The 21,358-nt window shown below is 37.9% G+C and overlaps 1 protein-coding gene across 1 annotated transcript in view; it reads right to left on the bottom strand.

The window, feature by feature from the left end:
• LOC149179331 (protein DETOXIFICATION 16-like) overlaps positions 1-21,358 on the bottom strand; it is a 107,110-nt gene that overhangs the window by 7,530 nt on the left and 78,222 nt on the right. Inside the window, exons 2-6 of the mRNA XM_089423814.1 lie at positions 6,119-6,663; positions 5,804-5,890; positions 5,633-5,689; positions 5,285-5,523; positions 5,018-5,136 (exon numbers count right to left, since the gene is read on the bottom strand). Of these exons, the coding sequence (XP_089279940.1) occupies positions 5,018-5,136; positions 5,285-5,523; positions 5,633-5,689; positions 5,804-5,890; positions 6,119-6,663 (1,047 nt within the window). The remainder of the gene's footprint in view (positions 1-5,017; positions 5,137-5,284; positions 5,524-5,632; positions 5,690-5,803; positions 5,891-6,118; positions 6,664-21,358) is intronic.

Here is a 21,358-nt window from a genome sequence, read left to right as displayed (position 1 = left end):
CAGATGGTTATGAAGGAGGAGGCCTCAGAATCAATGGCCAAGGTATCGCTAATCCTATCGAGGTGAAGGAGAGACCAAGATATGAAGGATTGGGTTATGGTCATAGAGAGTTTGGAGAGTGTTCTAAACTTTTTGAGGCAAAGAAATCATCAAATGATGATATGTCACACCAAGATGGTAGTGATAATGGAAATTTGTCTCCCAAGAGAGATGAATGTTTTAAAGGACTTTGCATGTCATCATCCAGTCCTCATCATCAAAGTTACAGCCCAAGGGACAGGTATAAGTGTCATGGGAATTTTCAAAATGTTGGTAATTTTGATTATTTGTGGGACATGTATCCTTGCACATTTTGTAATGCAGCTGACCATTGTGTGGCTGATTGTGAGAAACACAAAGTGATGGTCAAGAGAATGGACCAAATTCTTGGAATCAAGCATGAAGAACCTCCCTCAAGTTTGAAGACTTCCTTGTCGATGGGCAAGAAGAAGTATTTTTGTACCCATTGTAACATGAATGGGCATGGAAATGAAAGGTGTTGGAAACTTCATCCAGAACTTCGTCCCAAGAAGGATAAAGAGGTCATGCAATCCATTGCAAGGAAAGCGACAAGTGGCAAAGAGGATATTGGTGTAGTTCCTAAGGCAGCCTTCAAAGCAAAGAAGATGCAAAAAGAGAACCCATAAGCCTAGGAGAGGCAAAGATTGGGTAGATTGTTTTGTATAGTTTGTTTGCTTTGTAAATTGTAAATACTTGTTGTTTATTCCCGTTTTGGATACTTTGTAAAGTGAAACAAGAATAATCACTTATTTGCAACAAGTATGTTTTTCTTTGACATGTCATGTTGTGTTGGCTTGTTAATGAGTCCAATTGTTTGAGGACTTTTTGGGATGAACATTTGTATGTCGTCCAATATGTCTATAGTTGCATCATGTACTCACTAATACAAGTGTTTCAAGATGAAGCTTGTTGTGAATGAAATCTTTGATAAAGATTGTACAGAAAATGACTATGTTTTTGTGGACAAAGCCAAATGTGTCATTGAATTATGGCAGCCAGAGTACCTTTGTGTACAAGTGCAATTTGAGGATAGTAAAAACAAAGTTTGAATTAGTGCATGGAAAGCATTGAGTTGCTTTTGATTTCCAAGATGGAAAGTCAAGTTTGTCTTCAGCAAAGGGGAACTTCAAGATGAAGTTTGTTTGAGCAAAGAAAGATGGTTTTGGAGAGAATGTTTAGATTCCATCCATCGAAGTTTTTGTTCTTGCGTGGTTATAAGAATTATGGCTCGATTCTTGATAGGGAGGTAAGGACTTCACGCATAGGATAGGTGGAGTACCGTGATTGGAGCTTGAAGGCACCATTTGAAACATAACATAAACGATTGAGATTGGGAAAGTTTATGAGCGTTTTCCTCATTTTGTTTGCTATAAAAGATAAACCTTTGGAGTACAAAAGTTCCTAGTGGGGAGGTATGATTCGGAGATCAAAATTTTGCTCAAAAATGAAAGTGCCCAGAATCTTTCGAAACTGGCATCATGTCGTATTGTCCATTGTTATGATTCCAATGACACTTGAATCGCCTCAATTTGATGTCGTATGACAAAGTTATGATGTTCTGACTATTTGTCTCAACAGTGAAAAATTTTTGCAGTCAAGTTGACTGGGCTGCTAACTGGGCAGTCCATACTGTTGACATCAACATGCCTACTGGGCATACAGAGGCCCAATCACAGACCACCAAGTGTCGAGTTTGTACAGGTTCAATTGGTCAAATTTGATTGGTTGAAGTGTTGATTGGGTGGCCCAATAGAAGGTTGCCACGTGGCCCAACCAAAGGGCTCCACGTGGTGCCTCGTTATTGGCCAAAAAATTGTTAAGGGCCAGAAGGCCTCAGCGGGGATCGAACCAATGACCTACTGCAACACAACTCTAACCTCTACCATCTTGCATATGCCATGTTTCTTAACCTATGGTGGCACTGCTTATATTTAATTTTTGTGGTTAGGGGCATTGGGAGGAGGGGTCGGGCAGTGAGCTCTGGCCCTCGACCATATCGCACCCACAAAACCATGGTAGAGATTGAGTGGAGTGGGGACTAACCCCTCGTCATCGCACCAGTCCACGGAACTGTAAGCGAATAGGGAGAGGGCTCGGCAAAGAGGGCTAGGCATTAAGCCCCAACCCTCGGTCACAACCACCATGTATAGAACCCTGGCGCGGGCACAGTAGAGGAGAAGAGCGGGGACCAACCCCAACCCTTGGTCACAGGTTACACCATATGAACCTACGCGCAATTGGAAGGTGCTACTAGAGTAGGGTAGGGATTCAACCCCAACTCCCGATGCTATGGTGCACCATATGTTTAGCGTGGAGCTGAGTCCGACGGGGGCGAAATTTAAGTCCTAGCCCCCAATCACATGGCAGGCGTGAAACCAAAGGCGAAGGTTTGGGAGCCTATCCAGCGGGAGCGAGCAGTTAGCCCAATCCCCGGCCACATCATCATCCATGTGACCACCGCCCGACGAGAAGGGTGCCAAGGCCGGCGGGGGCAGATTGTTGGCCCAAACCTCGGCCTTATTGCGCCATGTTGCCCTGCTTTTGCTCTTAAGGGGTTATTGGGCTATTAAACTAGGTGACAAAATGCACCTATTGTGGGAAAAAATGTCGCCTCTTGAACAGTTTAAAAGGTGAATTTGTCGCTCAGTTTGCAGGTTCAACCAATTTGGAGGACGAATAGCTGAAGAAACTTGGGAGAGCCATAATTTGATGAGTTTTTGGTCTTTTTGAGCCCAAGAAGAGCCCAGATAGGGGTTTTTGGGCATTCTAAATCCAATGGAAGCCTTTATTTACTGATTGGAGCACTTCTGGAAGGACTTTTTATAGGTTTGAATCTTTGAGTGCCAAGTATAATCAGTGGTTTGAAGTAGTTTTGAAGGCTATTTGAGCATGGAGAGGACCTTGTAGGGGTTTTCTAGCCTTCATATGTTATCTGCAGCAGCTGTGAATTTTATGGTGCAACTCTTCTTTATCTTTTCTCATTATGTCTTTTTGAGGAAAGCTCTTTTTAGTACTTCAATGTGGATTTGTTGTACATGTTATGCTCATTTTCAGATGGAGTACAGGGTCTTGATGTGAGAGTCCTTTTCATGTTGATTGTTTCATGATTGACTGTAGGTGGTCATGCTTTTTAGAGTGAGAGTTCTTTACAGGAGAATGTTTCCTTGAAGGGGAAACAAGCCACTCATTTTGTCAACAAATTTCATGTACTATTTTACCATTGAAATATATGGAGTGGTCTAGCTGTGTTAGCAGGCTCGGAGATGTAGCCCAGGAGGGGTGAACTCTGTCACCAAATTCTATTTTGAATCTCTTCATGTTTTCCTTTTGAATTACATGTGGATATGTTGCTTGTTTAAAGTTCATATGAAAACTAACTCATCATCCTTGAAGAAAACATAAAACTTGTTTACATAAGACCCATTTTTGTTTACTTGCAAAGCGTTAGAGGACGGTCAATTTTTAGGAAGGAGAAGTTCTCCTCCAATTTCAAATCAATTACTCACCAGCCCAAATACCTAGCTAAGAGATTAAGTAGAAAAGAGAATTTTGAACAATGGACATGGAAGGATTGGCATACTCTAGAAGGGGTAGAGCTTGCTAAATTTAGATAAAGCAGCAATATATGATCCTCAAAAGTTTTTTTTTTTTTGGCTGTGGTTCATGGACACCTTGGTCAACAGGTGGCACTACATCCACGGAAAAATCTGGGCTGATCGACCTCGAAGGGAATCTAGCCCCGCAGCCCACAAGCAAGGCCTGACCCCAAGGGCTACGGGGAGATTGGACCCTGTGACCTCCCGATGGTGAGGCACTGATTTTGACCAACTGAGCTAACCCTTGGCGCTGTGATCCTCAAAAGTTATCCTTAAAGAGGATTTGTTTATAATTAGTGGTTTAATTAAGGGACCAATCTGAAGGCATTGGAGAAGGAAATTTGACAAGACTATGTTCGTGTTTTGTTATCAAGCCCTTCACTTTAGATCCATGTTCTCATCAATGTTGAAAATGAGGTGAGCATTTAAAGATGCTAAATAATTCGATGCTTGGGCTTCAAAAGACATGGTTGCTCACAAATTAAGAACTCTTCCCTGGTTGTCAATCTACCAATATCCACTTGAAGAAAGGAAGTCTTGCAAAATCTTGTTTCACGGAGCCACTTGTCCTCACAGTGGAAAGTAAGTAATTGATTAAATCTCTATTTTGGATTTGATTAGATGCCAAAAGTATTTAGAACTAGCTACTTGTCAGGTTCCATATTATAATCCTAGGTTAGATCGAGAGCGAGGGGAGGATAGTTTTCCATGGGAATGTGTTCCCCAGAGTCGATCCCCTCCCTCCCTAGTTTTGAAGAGAATTTAGAACTGTTACTCGAAAGAGCGACTGGCTTTGTAATCTATTTTTTTGACATCCTTCAAATGCCAGATCTATGCACTGGTAGCTTTTAATTTTGATCCTATTTTAGTACTGTTATTACTCTTAGATCTGAAAGACATACTAGTGGAGTTAGATATTAATATTTTTATCTGTTAATAGAGGGTCAGCAGACAACTTATAGTCATCCCAACTCCTAACTTTTGTGCTTGTTTCCCTTTTCAAATGAGAAAAAGCAAAGCATCCAGACATATTAGCCCTCAATATTATGTGGGATCTTAGGCATTCATTTCAGAGATCACTGTGACTGATGAAGAGCAACTGTTTTCAACCAGTTTGGGAGAGGTGAAATATCAATAAACGTATAAGATATTTATATCTATGGGATATGAGAAATGGAACTTTGATCAATTTTACAAGAATCACAGTATAAAACTAATGTTTCATTTATTTTACTATTCTTTTAAAGCATGGTTTTGCTCATCCGAAAGGAGTTGAAAATTTGATTAAATTTGCTTGCTATTCCCTACTCTACATTCAAAAGACACAGTATTTTAAAATCAAGGAGAGAAGGATAACTGACCCTGCCGCCAGCATGCAGTACAAAGGCCAAAATGACAGCTATAGGCATGCCAACCACATAGTATGCCCCAAGATTTGCATAGGCACCCAACGTTTGCCATCCACATCCTCTAGCAATACCTGGGGATGTACTGAAGTTTCTCAAAAAAGTTGAAAACATAACCTCTGAAAGTCTGCTTTTGTTTTTAGAGAGAGATTATATCTATCTATCTAAGCGATTCAAAGATCATTTTCAGATCTGATGAAATCTATGAGAAAAGTCATCTACCTGATAGAACACCTTGGATGGCATCCATAAATGTTGAGGGTACAAGCAGTGGCATCATGGTTGAAATGTATTCAACTACCTCTACTTCATTGCTATAAGCATAGCCCCATACATTTCTGATAGAGAATAAAATATATCCTATCATAAGAGCCTCAATGACTGCCATACAAACCCCGACACACACTGATAACTGTGCAGTGCGTGAGCGTCCAGCTCCTAGTTCATTGGAAACTCGTGTACTGCACTACAAAATGTTATTATGAAAAATATGACCAAATGACAATCTTGCCATTTTAATATTCTTAAAAAAAAAACTCTTAGAGAGATTTTTGAATCATTTGTACGAACCTTACAGCAGCACCCACGCCAAAGGGGATCATATATGCAACTGCATCAGTGCTAAGACTGCAAAGAATCAGAAGCTGGCTGAGAGAAAAGTAAAGCAGCTAATGGCAGTAGAAAAGCAGATGTCATTAGTAGCTTTATGTGTAATAAAATTTTCAAATATGGCATACTTACCAGATGGAGAGAACTGACATCTCAAGTTCAGGCTTAGGCAACAAACCGGAGAAGAGAACAATCATTTCAAAGGACCAGTATTCCAAGCTATTGTGAAACATAGAAGAGAAGTATTAACTTGGACAAAATATAATAGCATAATTAACAATGTCGAGTAGAGTATAAAACATAAAATTATTCCTAATGGAGATCATTTAAAAATTTGAACACCCTGAAGTAGAATAAGAAAAACGGTATATGGGACTGAAGCAATGCCTAATTTTTTTAGCAATCAACTACATACACTCTGCAACAAAAGGGAAAGGACTCATTTACCAAAGCATTACTGCAGATGGAATAGCAAGCTTAAGAAAGTTTGTAATGTCATATAAAGCTTCCCTTGAGAAGGATGTCCATGTCTTCTTGCATGCAGGGGAAAATTTAACATAAATTGATAGAAGTGCCACATTTAGCCAATTGGAAATGCTATTTGCAAGCGCAGCCCCTTTATTACCTAATCCAACTTTGAACACCAATACCCAACAAACGGGAACATGGAAACACAGAGTTATTGAACTGCTTAACATCATCGGAAAGACAACACCTTGTGATTGAAGAAATTTCACAAGGGGTTGAAGAGCCGCAGTAGCAAACAAGCTAGGAATCATCCACCTTGCAAAGTTCCCTGCTTCAAAAGATATTAGAGGGTCTTGGCCAAGGGCTACAAGAATGTGTCCCATATATGCCCATATCACAGCAATTGGTATGCTCACACAATAAAGAGCAACAATTGCTCTCTGCAGTTGAATCCCAAGCAAATGATATTGCTTTGCTCCATATGCTTGTCCGCAAAGTGTCTCTAATGCACCTGCCATCCCCATCTGTTCATAGACACACGAATAATTAAAAGATAGCTGATCAGTCTAATGTTGAGGACTTTTGAAGATTGAACGATCCATTTCTCACTTCCAGCTTAACTTTAAGTGTATTTACTTACATATCATTCTATAAACAAAATATCAAACCTGATAAGTTTGTACTTCAAGCAACTACAAGTTAAAACTGTATTAAAGATCACTTTTCACTTACAAGTTAAAACTGTATTAAGGATCACTTTTCACTGGCAAGTAATTGAGATGGATTCATGTACACTTTTTAAGTTTTCTGCAGTTTACCCCAGGAGGCTGTTAAGCATGCTGCTACGTGCTAAGCATAAGGTAAATAAAAGCTCCTTATTTATGTCACTTTAAATGATTGTTCCATAATGCAGGAGCATCTAATTTGGGAAAAAAAAGAGAGTATTAATGTTATTATTAGTTGAGCATGTAGAATATAAAAGTAGCGGTACCCTATCCTCATAGGTAAGAGAATCTTGGATAGTTTTAGTGATAATACGAATTTCAGATTTCTCTTCTGTGTTGTTGGGGAAGAAAGGAAATTGTTCTTTCTTTCTTCTTGTTTGTGGATGATATTGTTGTGCACTCTGAAGGCTGTACATTCAGTTGTTGCTTTGGCAACCCCTGACTGTGCCACCATCATGGTATCAGAGCAGTGGACAAGATGGCCGATAGAAGAATTTCAGTATGGCAGTGGAAAGAAGCAAGGGCTGGATTCTGGAAATCGATGAGTGGACACCTGAGAGTTACTTCAGTAGAGAGGTGAAGAGTCCGAGGTTGAACATGAAATGTAGGTGCACAAGTTCAGGTAGTAAATCCACTGGAGAGATTGATTGAAGCAATCTCCAAACATGGAAGTAGGAGGGAAGGTAGTTTGGAGTTCAAAAGAGAGTTGAACCTGGAATTGCATATAGATTGAATACAAGATCTGGAGAGAGAATTTGATATGGCAAACACTAAGTCAATCCCCATAGAATCAAATCTATTGTAGCAGAAATGAAATCAGATGCTGCATTTTGGTGGGATAATATACAACAGTCCAGAAGGCAGGGAAAAGAGAACATTAAATTTTGGCCTAAGATGTGGAAACATCTCAAGGGAAAGAAAAAAAATCCCTCTAATTTCCAGCAGAAGTTGTTCAAGAAATTTCGGAACTTGAGGCAAAGGGAGAGGCTTGTGCAAGAGTACAATGGACGATTTCTGAAATTGCAAACTTGGACAGGCATGCAAGAAAAGATGAAGAGCAAGCAGCAGCTCGGTATGGAAATGGGCTAATGTTCCAAATCCAAGATGAGCTGGCCCTTGTGAAGATGCATTCCATGGATGAAGCATATGAGTATGCTTTAAAGGCAGTAAAGAAATTGAATCTGTAACAGATTAAAGGAAATAAACTACGCAGTGACATCTCTTCAAGGAGAAGAGTGAGCCCTCTTAAAAAACTATCAAGAGTGGGCATAATAAGAAAGAAAAAAGAGCAAAAGTTGACTTCCGAGCAAGGAAAGGTTTCAAAGGTAGAGGTCATGGTGGTGGAGACTGTTTAATGAGATGAAACTGTTACATTGTGGAAAATTCCAACATAGGGATTTTGAATGTCCAAATACAATTTATGATGGAGGTAGATTAGAATAGAGATAAGACATGGCACATGGCAAAAATGTTGATCAAGTTCCAACAATAAGCCCTCTCGAGCCAAAGGAAGGGGAGAATCTTATTGATGCCAAAAGAGAAAGAAGGATACTGGCTGAGAAAATAATTTTAGGACAAGTGCAAGGCAGGAAAAAGGTGTTGCAAGTTGATCATTGATGGGAAACACTCTTAACATAGTCTCCACTAAGATGGTGAAACATTCTAGGTGTCTTTGCTTCAAAAGGGTCACAATGTTATAATGAATGAGTAATGCAATCTTCATTTATTTAGACTATGCAGATGAGACGACATGTAACAGTATATCCATTTACTTCCAGGCAGTATGATAGAGAACCATTTCATAATGGGAAGGAGAATACCTATACCTTTGTTAGAGGAAGGCAGTTCCAATTCTTCTTAATGGAGGAGAAAGTCGAAAGTAGTCAGTTTTCCTCTTTGCTAATTTTTTTGTTGTTGTTGTTGCATATTGTTAGGAATTCAAGGGAGGTTATGTATTGAGTTGTAGGGAGCAAGCAAAAGCATCAATTAAGGAAGTGGCACCAAAAGTGAAGACCTTGATAGAGGAGGAAAATGATATAATTTTGATGGCATGCTTATTGAATTGCCTCCATTGAAAAAGATCATCCATCACATGGATCTTATTCCAATATCCACTTTTCCAAATCTAGTTCCTTGTAGTTCGAGTCTAGTATAAATTGATTGTAGCTATAATGTTTGGGAGAAAAAGTTGTTAACCTTACCACCTAGGTTTCAAATCCCACTTTTTGACATGTTTGCTCTTAGCAAGTTGATTGTTGGTGCACTTGCTCTTATATATGATATATTCCTTTCAGTTGTTCTTTGTTCCTTGAAATATTTGGGTTTTACCTTGGGGACCATCCTTAGAATGAGCAAAAGTGCCCAAGATGTTTCCAAGGGCCAAGTGCTAGCTCTTCCAAATTTTAAAGAAGTGTTCTAAGTAGATTGTGATGCAAGTGGAGTTGCAATTGATGTCATGTTTAGTCAAGAAAGTAAACCCATAGCCTTATTTGTGCAAAATTGAATGAAGAAAACACTGGGAAATAATATGTTTAAGATCAAGAATTTTATGCTATTCTGCAAGCTATGGAGAAACAAAAACATTACTTATGACCAAATTAATCTATTTTGTTCATTAATCATCAAGTTTTGAAATTTATTAACAACCGAGAAAATTAAAGGGTAGACATTTGAAGTGGGTAGAATTTTTACAAACATTTCATTTACAATGAAGCACAAGTCAGGCCAAGAAAATAAGAGGTTGCATAGGCAGTATGCAAAAGAGTGATTTGTTTTCAACTATGTTAGTGGAGGTGGTTGGATTTGAAGTAATTGAATACCTGTATAAATTTGATAAGAATGTGGAGAGGTATAGAAGGTTTATAAGGAGTCAATAGTGATAGATAGGGTGGCCTATCTAGACCACTTCTTACAAGATGTATTTTCATTCAAAGGAAAACAACTATGAAGTCCTAGAGGGTCCATGGGGAATACTTTGATTAAGGAGTTGCATAGTGGAGGATTGAGTGGACACTTTGGAAGAGAAAAAGATGCAAGACTTAATGGAAGAAAGATGTTATTGGCTGATTTTGACATAGGATACTAGAAAATATGTTAAGAGGTAAAGAATGTTCCAATTCGCAAAGCAGAAGCCACCAAAATACTAGTTTGTATATGCCTTTGCCTATCCCAAAGGCACATCGGGAGGAATTGTCCACGAATTTTGTAATATCCCAATTTTGACCCTTAGATTATAATACATTAAATCATGTATTATTTGTATGATGAGATGTATGTGACAAAGTCAAACCGTGTAAGCAAAGTTAAATGACCCATCGATAAACAATGTGGAATGCATTATAAATAATTATTCTACAAAGCCCAAGCCCAAGGGCTGACTAGTGAATTCTTGTGAGTCCTCTTTTGGTAAGGTATCTATCTGGAACCATGGTTGTTAGGTTTGCAAATGGCAAGATAATTCCTTAGATTCATGGTTGGTAAAATACTGTGGAAGTTTTGGGGATTTTTATTAAAAATATGAGAGAAAATGGGATGGTTTTCAAGGAAAAACCATGGTTGGAATGTCTAATATGCAATCATATTATTACCACTCATTGACTATTGTAAGGCCAACTATGTTCACCTCTAGGTTATTCACAAAGGAAACCAATTGTTGGACTCTTTTTCCATACACTAAAATACAGTATAATGAAAGAAAATCCCTATGGTACTATCTAGTAAAGGGAAAATATTTATTGTGTTGTATAGGGTAGTAAAAGACAGTGTCATGGTTGATTGAAGGTTAGATGAAGACTTGGGGTGCTTATGGTGAACATATAAACTTTGTCATGAGAACAATGGGTTAGGTTAACTAATATTAGAGCCCCTTACGAGTGTCCTTCTCCTGGGTGGTGTCATGGTCCAACTTGGGGTGGAATGCATTCACTAAGTCTTATGGTTGGGAACTGAATTTCTCCTAACTAGTTTGGTGAGAAACAATCAAATACAAAAGGGTGTTGTTATTTATTCATGTGGGATGTTTTTTTGCATATAATCTGTAGTGGTATTCCATGGATTCAATGGTTAATGAGTGACTCATGCCTATAAATGATATGAATAATGCATGTGGAGGATTTTTTGTTGAGAAATTGCTAAGAGTTGTTGTATTTGAATGCTTATTTTTGTTTTGTTTTCTTAAAAATGCAAATGATGCAAATATATTGTGTGATAATATTATTATGTAGCTATAGGTAATCAATTTGGGTTACTAGTTCGAAAATTTGAATTGTAAAGGATGTAAAGAATTTCATGAGTGTTGCCCCTATGTCTAAGGAAGGCATCCATGGACATTAATTGGAAGCTCAATCTATAACATTGGACAATCATGGGTAGAAGAGTTTGTATTATAAGATGGAAACTATAGTTCCATACCATCAATTGACAAGAAAGGCCTCAATGGAAACTAGGAAATAATGCCATAAACATCATTGATGATGAGATAATGAATTAAATTCCCAAGCTAGAGTAATGCTAAACACCATGGACAAGTTTAATAAAATTCACTATGTTCAAGTTTCAACTCTTAAGGTGTCTACAAACCTAGAGTATGCTAATGGTGGTTTGGACTGTTAAATTCGTTGAATATGGTACAACATGCTTGTTACCCACCAAAAAGTGGGTGACCAATAGGAGAAACATATCTCCTCCTTGGACAGTCAATTAACCAACATCTCTAACACATGACATGATGCCATGGACCCTACACATATTTCTCTAGTCATATTTCTTTCTCCTATCCATCATTTCTTCTTGAAGAAAGGTGGGTCATCCATCAACGGGAAGTTTAACCAATTTTGTAATAATGTGATTTTAATTAATCTTTTGGGGTATACTAACATGAATCAAGGGGTGATCTGGATGATTAACTGATCTAGACAATATTCATGTTCCCTCCACGGTGGCTTCCATGGGGGCTTCACTCAATGAACCTCTGACATGTCACATGTGTTCGTGGCATATTAAACAATACCCTTAATTTGAATACATATTGGAAAATACCTATACAAATCACATTATTTAACACCCTACCAATACAACCTGGTTGATGATGCTAGACCCACCAACATGTCATGGGATCTCCCTGATAAGAAGTCCCAACTAGACCTCAAAACGTTAGGAGTAGGAATCCTAGCAATGGGTAGTACAGTAGTGCCTTGACTGCGGTAGCGCGTAGAGGTAAGTATGATAACTTTGTCAGAAGAAAGTGTGTGACCTTTGCAGCGAGTCAAGTGAGATGCATGGGGTTCTAACACACATAGGGGAAAAGGAAGTGTGTCCCTTAGAAGCCTGTAATAGTACACAACCTGAAAGGAACACACAAGTTGAATGACATCACAGGCTGGAAGCAGAATAGTCCACAATCCAATGTGATGGGTTAATATAATAGTGCGTCTTCAATAAGATTCATACAATCACATACAAAATAGTTCATACACAAATGCGTAAGTTAAATAACATACATTGCTAAAGTAACAAAAATAGTCAAACTACAATAACAACATATGCATGAGAATGTGCTGCCTCAGTTATATTATTAAGTGAAAATTTCATCCATACGTACACCATTGACAACCACTAGCCCCAATAGTGGAACATTACAGTCAACACCACCTGCTCCTCCAAAGAGATGTACTCTCTCTACGTTGTGGAGAAGCCAAGGCTCATCACAATACTCTCCAAGCCTTCTCTAAGTAATGCCTGGCCAAAAGATTGGCTCCCAAAACCTTGTTCTATGAGTTATGAGGTTCTTTTTATAGCAAAGGGTAAGGTGATCCTTGACATTCCCATTTGTGACTCTTTGTCGACCCTCATGAATCTTCAACTTCTTTACAAAACTCATTACATTACATAGTGATTGTTCACATTCCACTAATGACACTTGGAATTTCACTTATAACCTAGATAACCGGATTTGTCCTAGAGGCCCCTCGAATCCCGAATCCAGTGTGTCCGACGCAATTTTGCCTTGATTCATGTCCAAATCCAATGACACGTCGTGTCCTTTCCTGACTCGTCGAATTCGAGGTCGTGTCCCGATTTTCATCTGTGTGTCACGGTTTTGGGAATCGTGTCCTGTTTCCAGGACTCGCTAGGCTCAAAAAGTGACTTGCGCGGGTATGAAAAGGCCGCATTTGGTCATTATAGCCACGCATATTTTCATTTGGAAAGCGTTTTGGCAACTTCATGATCAAGTCTAGGCCCTAGTATTGATATGCAATTCATGGTAATGTTAAATTCTTAAAGTAAAAGTGACATCCTCCTTAATCTTCATTTTCATCCTTTTACTTAAATTTTTAACATTACCATGAAATGACTCAGGATGTTTGAGAGTGGTTCCGGCCTCATTGGATTTCATATGGAGAAAGTAGAATTTTAGATTTCATTCAAAATCCAACAGACTTATCAGTTTTTCAGGATTTTAGGATTGGGGGATTGCAATGTTTCCATTGAATTTTGTCATGTATTAGGGTATGGAACTCATATTTAATCAAGAGCACCAAACCAGGAGCTTATGAAAATGTCGCTCCTGCTCTCGTTTTCGTTCCCGCTCCCCGTTTTCGCTCCCGCTCCCAAGTAACACTATTCCTGATGATATGGGTCTGGACACCAATGTTGAGTTGGCATTGGCCAACATGGATCTCAATTATCTAGTGCTAGAGCCTATTAGATTTGATGACTTAGAGGGGTCATCCTCCACACCAACAGATGCAGAAGCGACTATGGATACAGGGGAGGAGGAGGATGTAGAGGAGAGCAGTGGGGACCGTGATGATGAGGACATTAATGCTGATTCTGATGTTGATTGATGCCTTGAGGCTTGTATACCTGTAGTTGTTTTATATTTTCTATTTCTATTTGCCATTGGCATTGCACTAGCACTACCTATGTAACACATTTTGATTTGACGACTTAATGAGAAAACTACAGTTGTCAGTGTGTTTATCTTACTATCTTATAGTTGTAAGTTGTCTTTCAATTATGAATTATGAATCATGATTTAATTTTTTAATAGATTTATCATTTATGTGACTAGTACCACTGACATTTATTTGAATTTTGTATGTACTATGCATGCTAATAGCTATAGATGAAGATCTATGTTTGAAATCAATAAATTTGTATCATTAATTAAAATTTGTGTAAGAAATATATAATTTTTAATATATATATATATATATATATATATATATATATATATATATATATTAATAAAATAATATATAACGAATCCTACGTGTCCTGTTCCAGGGGGTCAACGTGTCCGAATCCGACACCACGAATCTCGAATCCTACATGTCCCGAATCCCCGTGTCAGGTGACTTAGCTTATAACGTATTTACTAATAATATACATTTTTCACATGTGCCCATGTGAGACAAAATAGGCTTGAGACAGCCCAACAAGACAAAACACTATGACTCTAGAGTTTGGGAAAGACCAACTTGACAACCTCCACTTGATGCTACTCGGTCACGTACTGTTGCCAAGCTTGGTACTACGCGATGTCCCTGAACTCCCTAATCTTGTCTTGTTGAAAGCGGACTCTTGCCTCCATGGCATCCAGGCATGTGGTCTTGGAACCCGTGTCTATCTCGTCTTGAAACATGCGCAATATTGTCCCAAGTGTGGTTAGACCACCAACATACTTATGCATGTTTTTTGCGCTCAGCTATAAGTCATCATTGGTGGCTTCACACATCACCTACTTCATGTACTTGTCAACCTCCAGCCAGACTTGGTTCTTGTGCTTAGCTTTGGTGAGGGAACTTGCATTTGTTCACTCTCTTCCTCAGCTGTTGGTTGTTCCAGCACATAAACCTGTATTAGCATTGTTTTCTTTTTCATTGCGCCTTGCCTTCGTTCTTCTTCCTTTTTTTGATTCTTAGCTCTTGTTCTTCCTTCGACTCTCATTCTTCTTGTTTTGATCTTAGTTTGGCTACCTGCAAGCTTTGCTCTTTTCTCTTCCTCTGCTCTGTTGTCTATGTCTCGTGCTTCATTTTTCTTCTGTTGTCAAAGTTGCCTACATGAAAACTGAATGCACTTTCACCCTGCAACTTTGTCCTCCCTCTATTATGTCAGTGATTTCCTCTTTCCTTTATCCTATACTGGCTTGTTGCCTTCTGCCATTGCTGCTAGTTTTGCTGCCATGTTAGTGTTGATTCCTTTTCTGTAAATAGTTGGGCATCTGCATATATTGGCAAGTAAACTGGTGCTTTCTCAACTGCTTCCCTAGTACTGCTTTTAGTGGTCTCTCTTGAAACAACTCTCTTTGGTGCCATGGTACAATGACTGTTGGAGAGAAGTGCTTCACGCTTGTGGTACCCGTGGGACAGAAAGGACACTCATTGTAAGAAAACATTAGCTCTTACAAATATAACTTTACAACATGATCAAGCAGCAGCCAGGGCATCTAATGAGAGGAAATGTGAAGTTTTGACTGGCAAGTGGTGACTGAATGACTGTGGGAACTGTCCACTATGCAGTCTGGGAAGTTAGTGCGGAAGCCTGGTGACTAGAACTGTGCAATGCGCAGTTCAGTCTAGGACAGGGCCTAGGAGAGACTACACATTGCATAGTATCAGTGACGAATCTGGGAGATTGACTCCTAGAACTGTGCAGTGCGCAGTTGGAGCCAGTCTAGGACAGGCTCTACGCAATTCCAGAAGCCAAGGCAGAGGCCTTGAGCTCCCAGATTGTGCAGTGCATACAATGAGATGTTATATCCGGGCAAGGGGGCCCATACTTGTTCATGGGGAGTGTGCAAACAAGCAGATCTGAAGGATGGTGTGATGTTAAGTGCAGATCTGACTAAGTTTAGATGTATGCATGTAAGACAAGTGCAGTAATGGATCAAACTAAAGGAACACGAAGCATACGAAGGGAGTCGCCGCATCGATGATTATTGGTGTGAAAATGGGAAAACTCATGTGATGCTTTGGGAAGGCAAGATATAACTTGAAATAACACTTCTACAAGCTAAAAAAAGTTAAAACGCCAATGGTCATTCAATAAATGAGCGAAATAACACTCTCACAAGATAAACAAACAAAAGCCACAGAAAAAGTAGCAAAAAGTAATAAAAGTAAAACTCACCCCGAAAAGCGATGACAATGCTCTGAAGGCTCCTTGATCTCCTAGGGAAACTAGAGCTTGATGATTGAATGCATAAGTGATATCTAGAGGCTTCCATTACATAGAGTTGAGAAAATGGAGTTCATGACACATATGCTTGAGATCAAGGAAAACATCGACACTTAGCATAAACTTCTAAAGATGGAAATGTGTCACCTTCGGGAAGCTGATAATGGATTCTGTACTTCCCAGGGATGCTTTTCCTCTTAGATTCTTGCTTTTCAAGAACCCTGCCATGCACTATCTAGAAAGAATGCATAGTCCTAGAGAGGACCGGGCAAATCTCTGGTTCATGCACTGTCAGTTTCATAGCACAATATGATTCTGCACAATTGTTGGGCTAAGTGGCTTTGGGCTGCCTCTCAGGCTCTGCGGAATTTCTCAGTTGAAGATAGGCTATCAGCTGGCTATGTGCAATTCTAGACTAAAGTGCTCACTATGGGTTTGGACTGCGCAATTCCTGGATTGGAGGTTGGTTGTCAGCTGGGTCTGTGCAATCATGGAGCCGAATCTTACTGTTGAGCTACATTGTGCATTTCCTAAGAGAAAGGTTGGTTGCCCTCAAGGATTGCACAGATCATCAAGGCAGTGCTAGAACCGGTTTACAACCAAGTGAAGATGTCAGCTTGTGGTTAGACAACAAGCAAGTAAGTAAGAAAAAGTTGCACACTGAAAGATAAAATTAATTGAAAGCACAAGTACCTGGACAGTGAAAAACAAGTTGCTGAGATTTTAGTAGGGAGAATCCAAAACAAAGCTTAGGAAAAAATATGGAGGGCAGTTATAGCTGCTACAACAGAACCCAATACACTTTCCCAATTTAAAAAACCCCTAATTTCACTATATTTTGTAGGTATCCACTTTTTCATTAAATTTTTTTATATCCCTTTATATTTTTTCATTAATTTTAAGCTCCAATTTTATACCTACTAATATAAAAATCCTTTACCCCCTACATATCCCCCAATACATTATGTCATTTTTTCCTCAATATATATCCCCCAATATGAATGCACATGGTATGATATTGTTCCCCAAGTGGGGGCTTCACTCAATGAATATCACGTGCGTTCGTGGCCTACTAAAAAATACCCTCGATTTGACTACATATTGGAAAATGCCTCTTAAAATCACATTATTTAATCCCCTACCAATACGAACCCAATACACCTTCTGAAATTAAAAACCCCTACTTTCTCTAGATATTGTAGGTATCCATTTTTTCATTAACATTTTTTATGCCCCTTTATATTTTTTCATTAACTTTGAGCTCCATTTTTTATACCTACTAATATAAAAACCCTTTACCCCCTATTATATGCTCAATATATTATGTCATTTTTCCTTAATATATATCCCCCAATATGAATGCATGTGGTATGGTATTTCTCCCCCAATGAAGCCCTCGTGGTTCCCTCACTTTGCCAGGAGGTTAGTATTTGATCTTAGTCTAGTGGAACCTCATCTAAGGCCTTAGGGTTATAATAAGGACACTAATATGAAGACTTTGATTGAAGTAACATGCCTATGATATTTCATACTTACCACTTTCCATCATTCCATCTATTCCCTATCTATTCTTCAACCTTATGGTCATTGGTTATGCAATTGGTACCTTCTCACCTTCATCCTTGGGTCTAGGATGAAATACTTTGCCCTCGAGGTTGATGTAGCTAAAGGAAAGATTAAAGCAAAGAAAACCACAAAGAAAAAAGAAAAAAAATTAAAATACTATTGGGACAAAAAATAGCACACGGGGAAAAACCTAACATGAGCTCTACCCCCTTTATTAGCCATCACCTAGTTCCTAAAGCACCTGATGCTCCATCCCTAAAAATAACCCTAGTATTGTCTCAACCCTAGTGAGTGATAAACTACCTCATTGTTAAGAGGTAATAATTGCTAAATTTCTCAAATGCAAGCTTGGGCTCCTAAGCTATGCACTCATATCAAAGCATTATCATAAAGAAGTAAAAGACAAACCAAAGGGGTGCAAAAGCAAGATGAGGAAAGGGGTAACTCATGTCTCCACGATTTCTGCCTTCTTACATTTACACACTTAGGATGTTGGACCACCATTAGCTATCCTACCAATATTAGTTAGAAAATATTTCCACCATGTACTATTATTATAATTCTCCCTTCTTACTACAATAAAATAATTGTTTCTCAAGTTGTACAACATTCACAACTTGAACCAAAATAATAATAAAATATCACAAGTCAGTGAATGGGTGCATTGTCAAGGAATTCCTTGTGTAATAGTCACTAGTTCGAAAACTTGTAGGTGTCCCACCTACCTAACCACTGACTAGAGGTTATAGTGGTGGCAGTGGGAATCGACCTCGTGTCACACTGCGAAACCCACCTAGTTGTTGATTCCTCTAGTCACAAAAATAATAATAAAATATCACAAATAGTATGAACAAACCATCTTCATATGCTTTAGAATAGTGTTGAAAATGTACCATATTTTGGATTCGTCATCTTCCTCCTACCGAAGATGTTACTAGTCCCACAATAACCAAAAGACACTCACTCAATGTAGTACCTCCTATCATATTCATTTGATGATTTGATTATTGTGTACTACCTGCATCATCAAGACACCTTTTATGGTTTTCAACATGGTCCCTCACTATATTTCCATTTATAGTTTTTGGAGAAGAAATTCGAACTCTCCATTAGCAATCCTGTTGATCACGAAATTTGGATAGTATGAATATGGATAGGCATGAGAAAACCCAAAAAAAAAAATTGGACATCCCAAATCCATTAGTCTGGAACACTTTATTACTTTTCGAGTTTTTATATTAAGAAAATTTGACCCAAGCTAGAAAATATAGACATTTTCCTAGTCAAGAATTCATATTCTCAATAAACTGGATAACTTTTTCATAGTGAATTTTTTTCAATATTGCACCATTTTGGAAAAATATTTTACATTCATTTCACCCAAGGAAAAATTAAGTGCAAAAAAGTGATAATTTAGCATCTTTAGAGGGATGAAGAAAATGATTAGCACAATAGATCATAGAGATGAAGTTCATTGAGTATTGATAGTCACAAACACTATCAGAGCCCAATACAAACTTTTTTCTAGTTTTTCCTAGATTTAAAATGGAAGAAGTTGGTGTTTATCCTTGCTTGCATAGAAAATATGTAAAATGTGGGTAAATCATGAACTTCTAGGGGTTGTAGCTTTCAACTACAAATGCAAAATTGAGAGAATATATTGGCATTGGAAATCTAATCATAGGATAATAAATTTGGAAATTCATCTTATTAAAATGTACTTCTAATTTTTCTAGTAAATGAGAAGAATGGAACCGTTAGGTTTGCAATGAAAAAAAATATTTTCTTATGTGCATAATCTCCAAATTGTCCTAAACTTTGAAGATGGCCGCCGTGATGAAAGTTAAGAGTATAAAGGGGCATAAATCATCCAAGACAATTGCATACCTATAATAATGGAACATTCGTGGAGATATGTAAGCTCTTTTCAATGAGCAAGGATACTTAAGAGTTCAATAGGAATGCCTGTTAACAAGCAAGCTAAATGGCACAATCAAAATGGTTGGAATGCCTTGCAGATTTGACTAAAGAGTCAAGCACATGAGAAAAGTAAAGGGACCAATATTATTGGTGCCCTGAGCACAAGAATGCATACAATACAATGAAGACTACTAATTTGAACTTAACGAAGTGTTGTGGGTGTTGTTTATCATTGTAATGGGTTGTTTTATACAATAAAATATTGTTTATCAAAGATATTGAAGATAAAATCTTATGAATATGAATAATGATAGCCCCAGAGACAAAAGCATAGTATTATGCTCCTAAATCCTTAAAATTAAGAAGCACAATTTGAATGGAATGTTTAATGTGACATATATAATAAGTGTAGAAAGCTACCTACCTATGTAAAGATGATTGAAACAACAAAAAATTGGTACTATTATCATGATAATAGGATGATGATGTTGAGCACATACCTAGTTGAATAGGGAATGCAAGAAAGCCAAGATAGAAACATCCATATGATTTTTATCCTTGCTAGCTTTGAGATGGAAATGGAAGGAGTGTTGTTTTTGGTTGTGATTACAATCAATGACGCACTTCAATTTTTTTGGAGGCAATAAGAGAGGAAATGCAACACTCTGATGTGTTAGGTATGATGGTAATGAAGTTGGCTTGGCTGATAAGTTCCAAGGAAATGAAGAGAATTTTCCAAAATTGGATAAATCTCAAGGCAACTCGGGATAAGGGAAATGATGCAATATTTTGGAGAATTGGAAAGCGTAAATATTGGGCTTGCCAATGATGCATTTAAGATAATAAGGGAAACTTTCTCACACTAAACTATATTTTTTTGTAGAAGAATTTAATGCTTTTAGAAATAGGAAACACAATTTTATGTAGTGAATTATGAATTGCTATCTAGATGAGAATATTATAGTTGATGATCAATAGTGTTAATGACTATAATTTCATTAAGTATATTAGTTGAGAACCTTTACAAACCAATTCTATGCAAAGGAATTGGAAGGGAGAATTCCTCAACTCACTTCTTACTATATTGTTTATATTTCTTTGGTTTGAGGAATATGGTCATGTGCAAATAATTAAAGCATATGAGTTTTGATATGAAAGACATAAGATTTGTTGGAATGTATATGCACAAATGGGCATATTAAAGAATAAATATGTGGTAGTGTGCATATATATGCATGGGCATATACACTATTACATATTGTTAATATTTCTTAGGGCTATATTGTTCTTTGCTTTAGAAATTGCATTTTTTCATTTTCATATTAAATTCACCACATGACATCATATCATTATTTAGTTTTAGAACATTATTAAGTAATAAATGCAGCTATATAGAAAGAACAATATCATCATCAATGCAGCAGAACATAAAGGAATAATAGAAGAAAATCATTCACACATAGAGACACCAGGATTGGTCGGATACTAGAGCAAAACCCACTATGGGTAAAACCCTTTCAAATTCTTCTTATTATTAGATTGTCACTGAATGATTTAGCAAAGAGAGAGTAAAATGATCCATATCTTCAACCATAAACCTATCAAATAAAATCAACTAAACAACATCCAAGAGATGAACCCAACAATCCTAATAATCAAAACCCTGATTTAGAAATTAATGGTCAATTGTCATTATCTGTCGTCAACTGTCAAACTTTGCAGTCAACTAACAAAATCTACGGTCAACTGTAAAACCCGAACCATGGTTCCCAAACACATACAGAGTGATGTGCATGTGGCTAAAACGCTTCAACCACATGCATGAGCC

Source organism: Pinus tabuliformis, chromosome 4_1 (assembly GCF_031772625.1).
Source record: "Pinus tabuliformis cultivar Carrire ecotype Pingquan chromosome 4_1, CPIR1, whole genome shotgun sequence".
NCBI lineage: Eukaryota > Viridiplantae > Streptophyta > Pinopsida > Pinales > Pinaceae > Pinus > Pinus tabuliformis.
The sequence above is the reverse complement of the archived record's forward strand: the minus strand, read 5'-3'. Positions and strand labels throughout refer to the sequence as shown.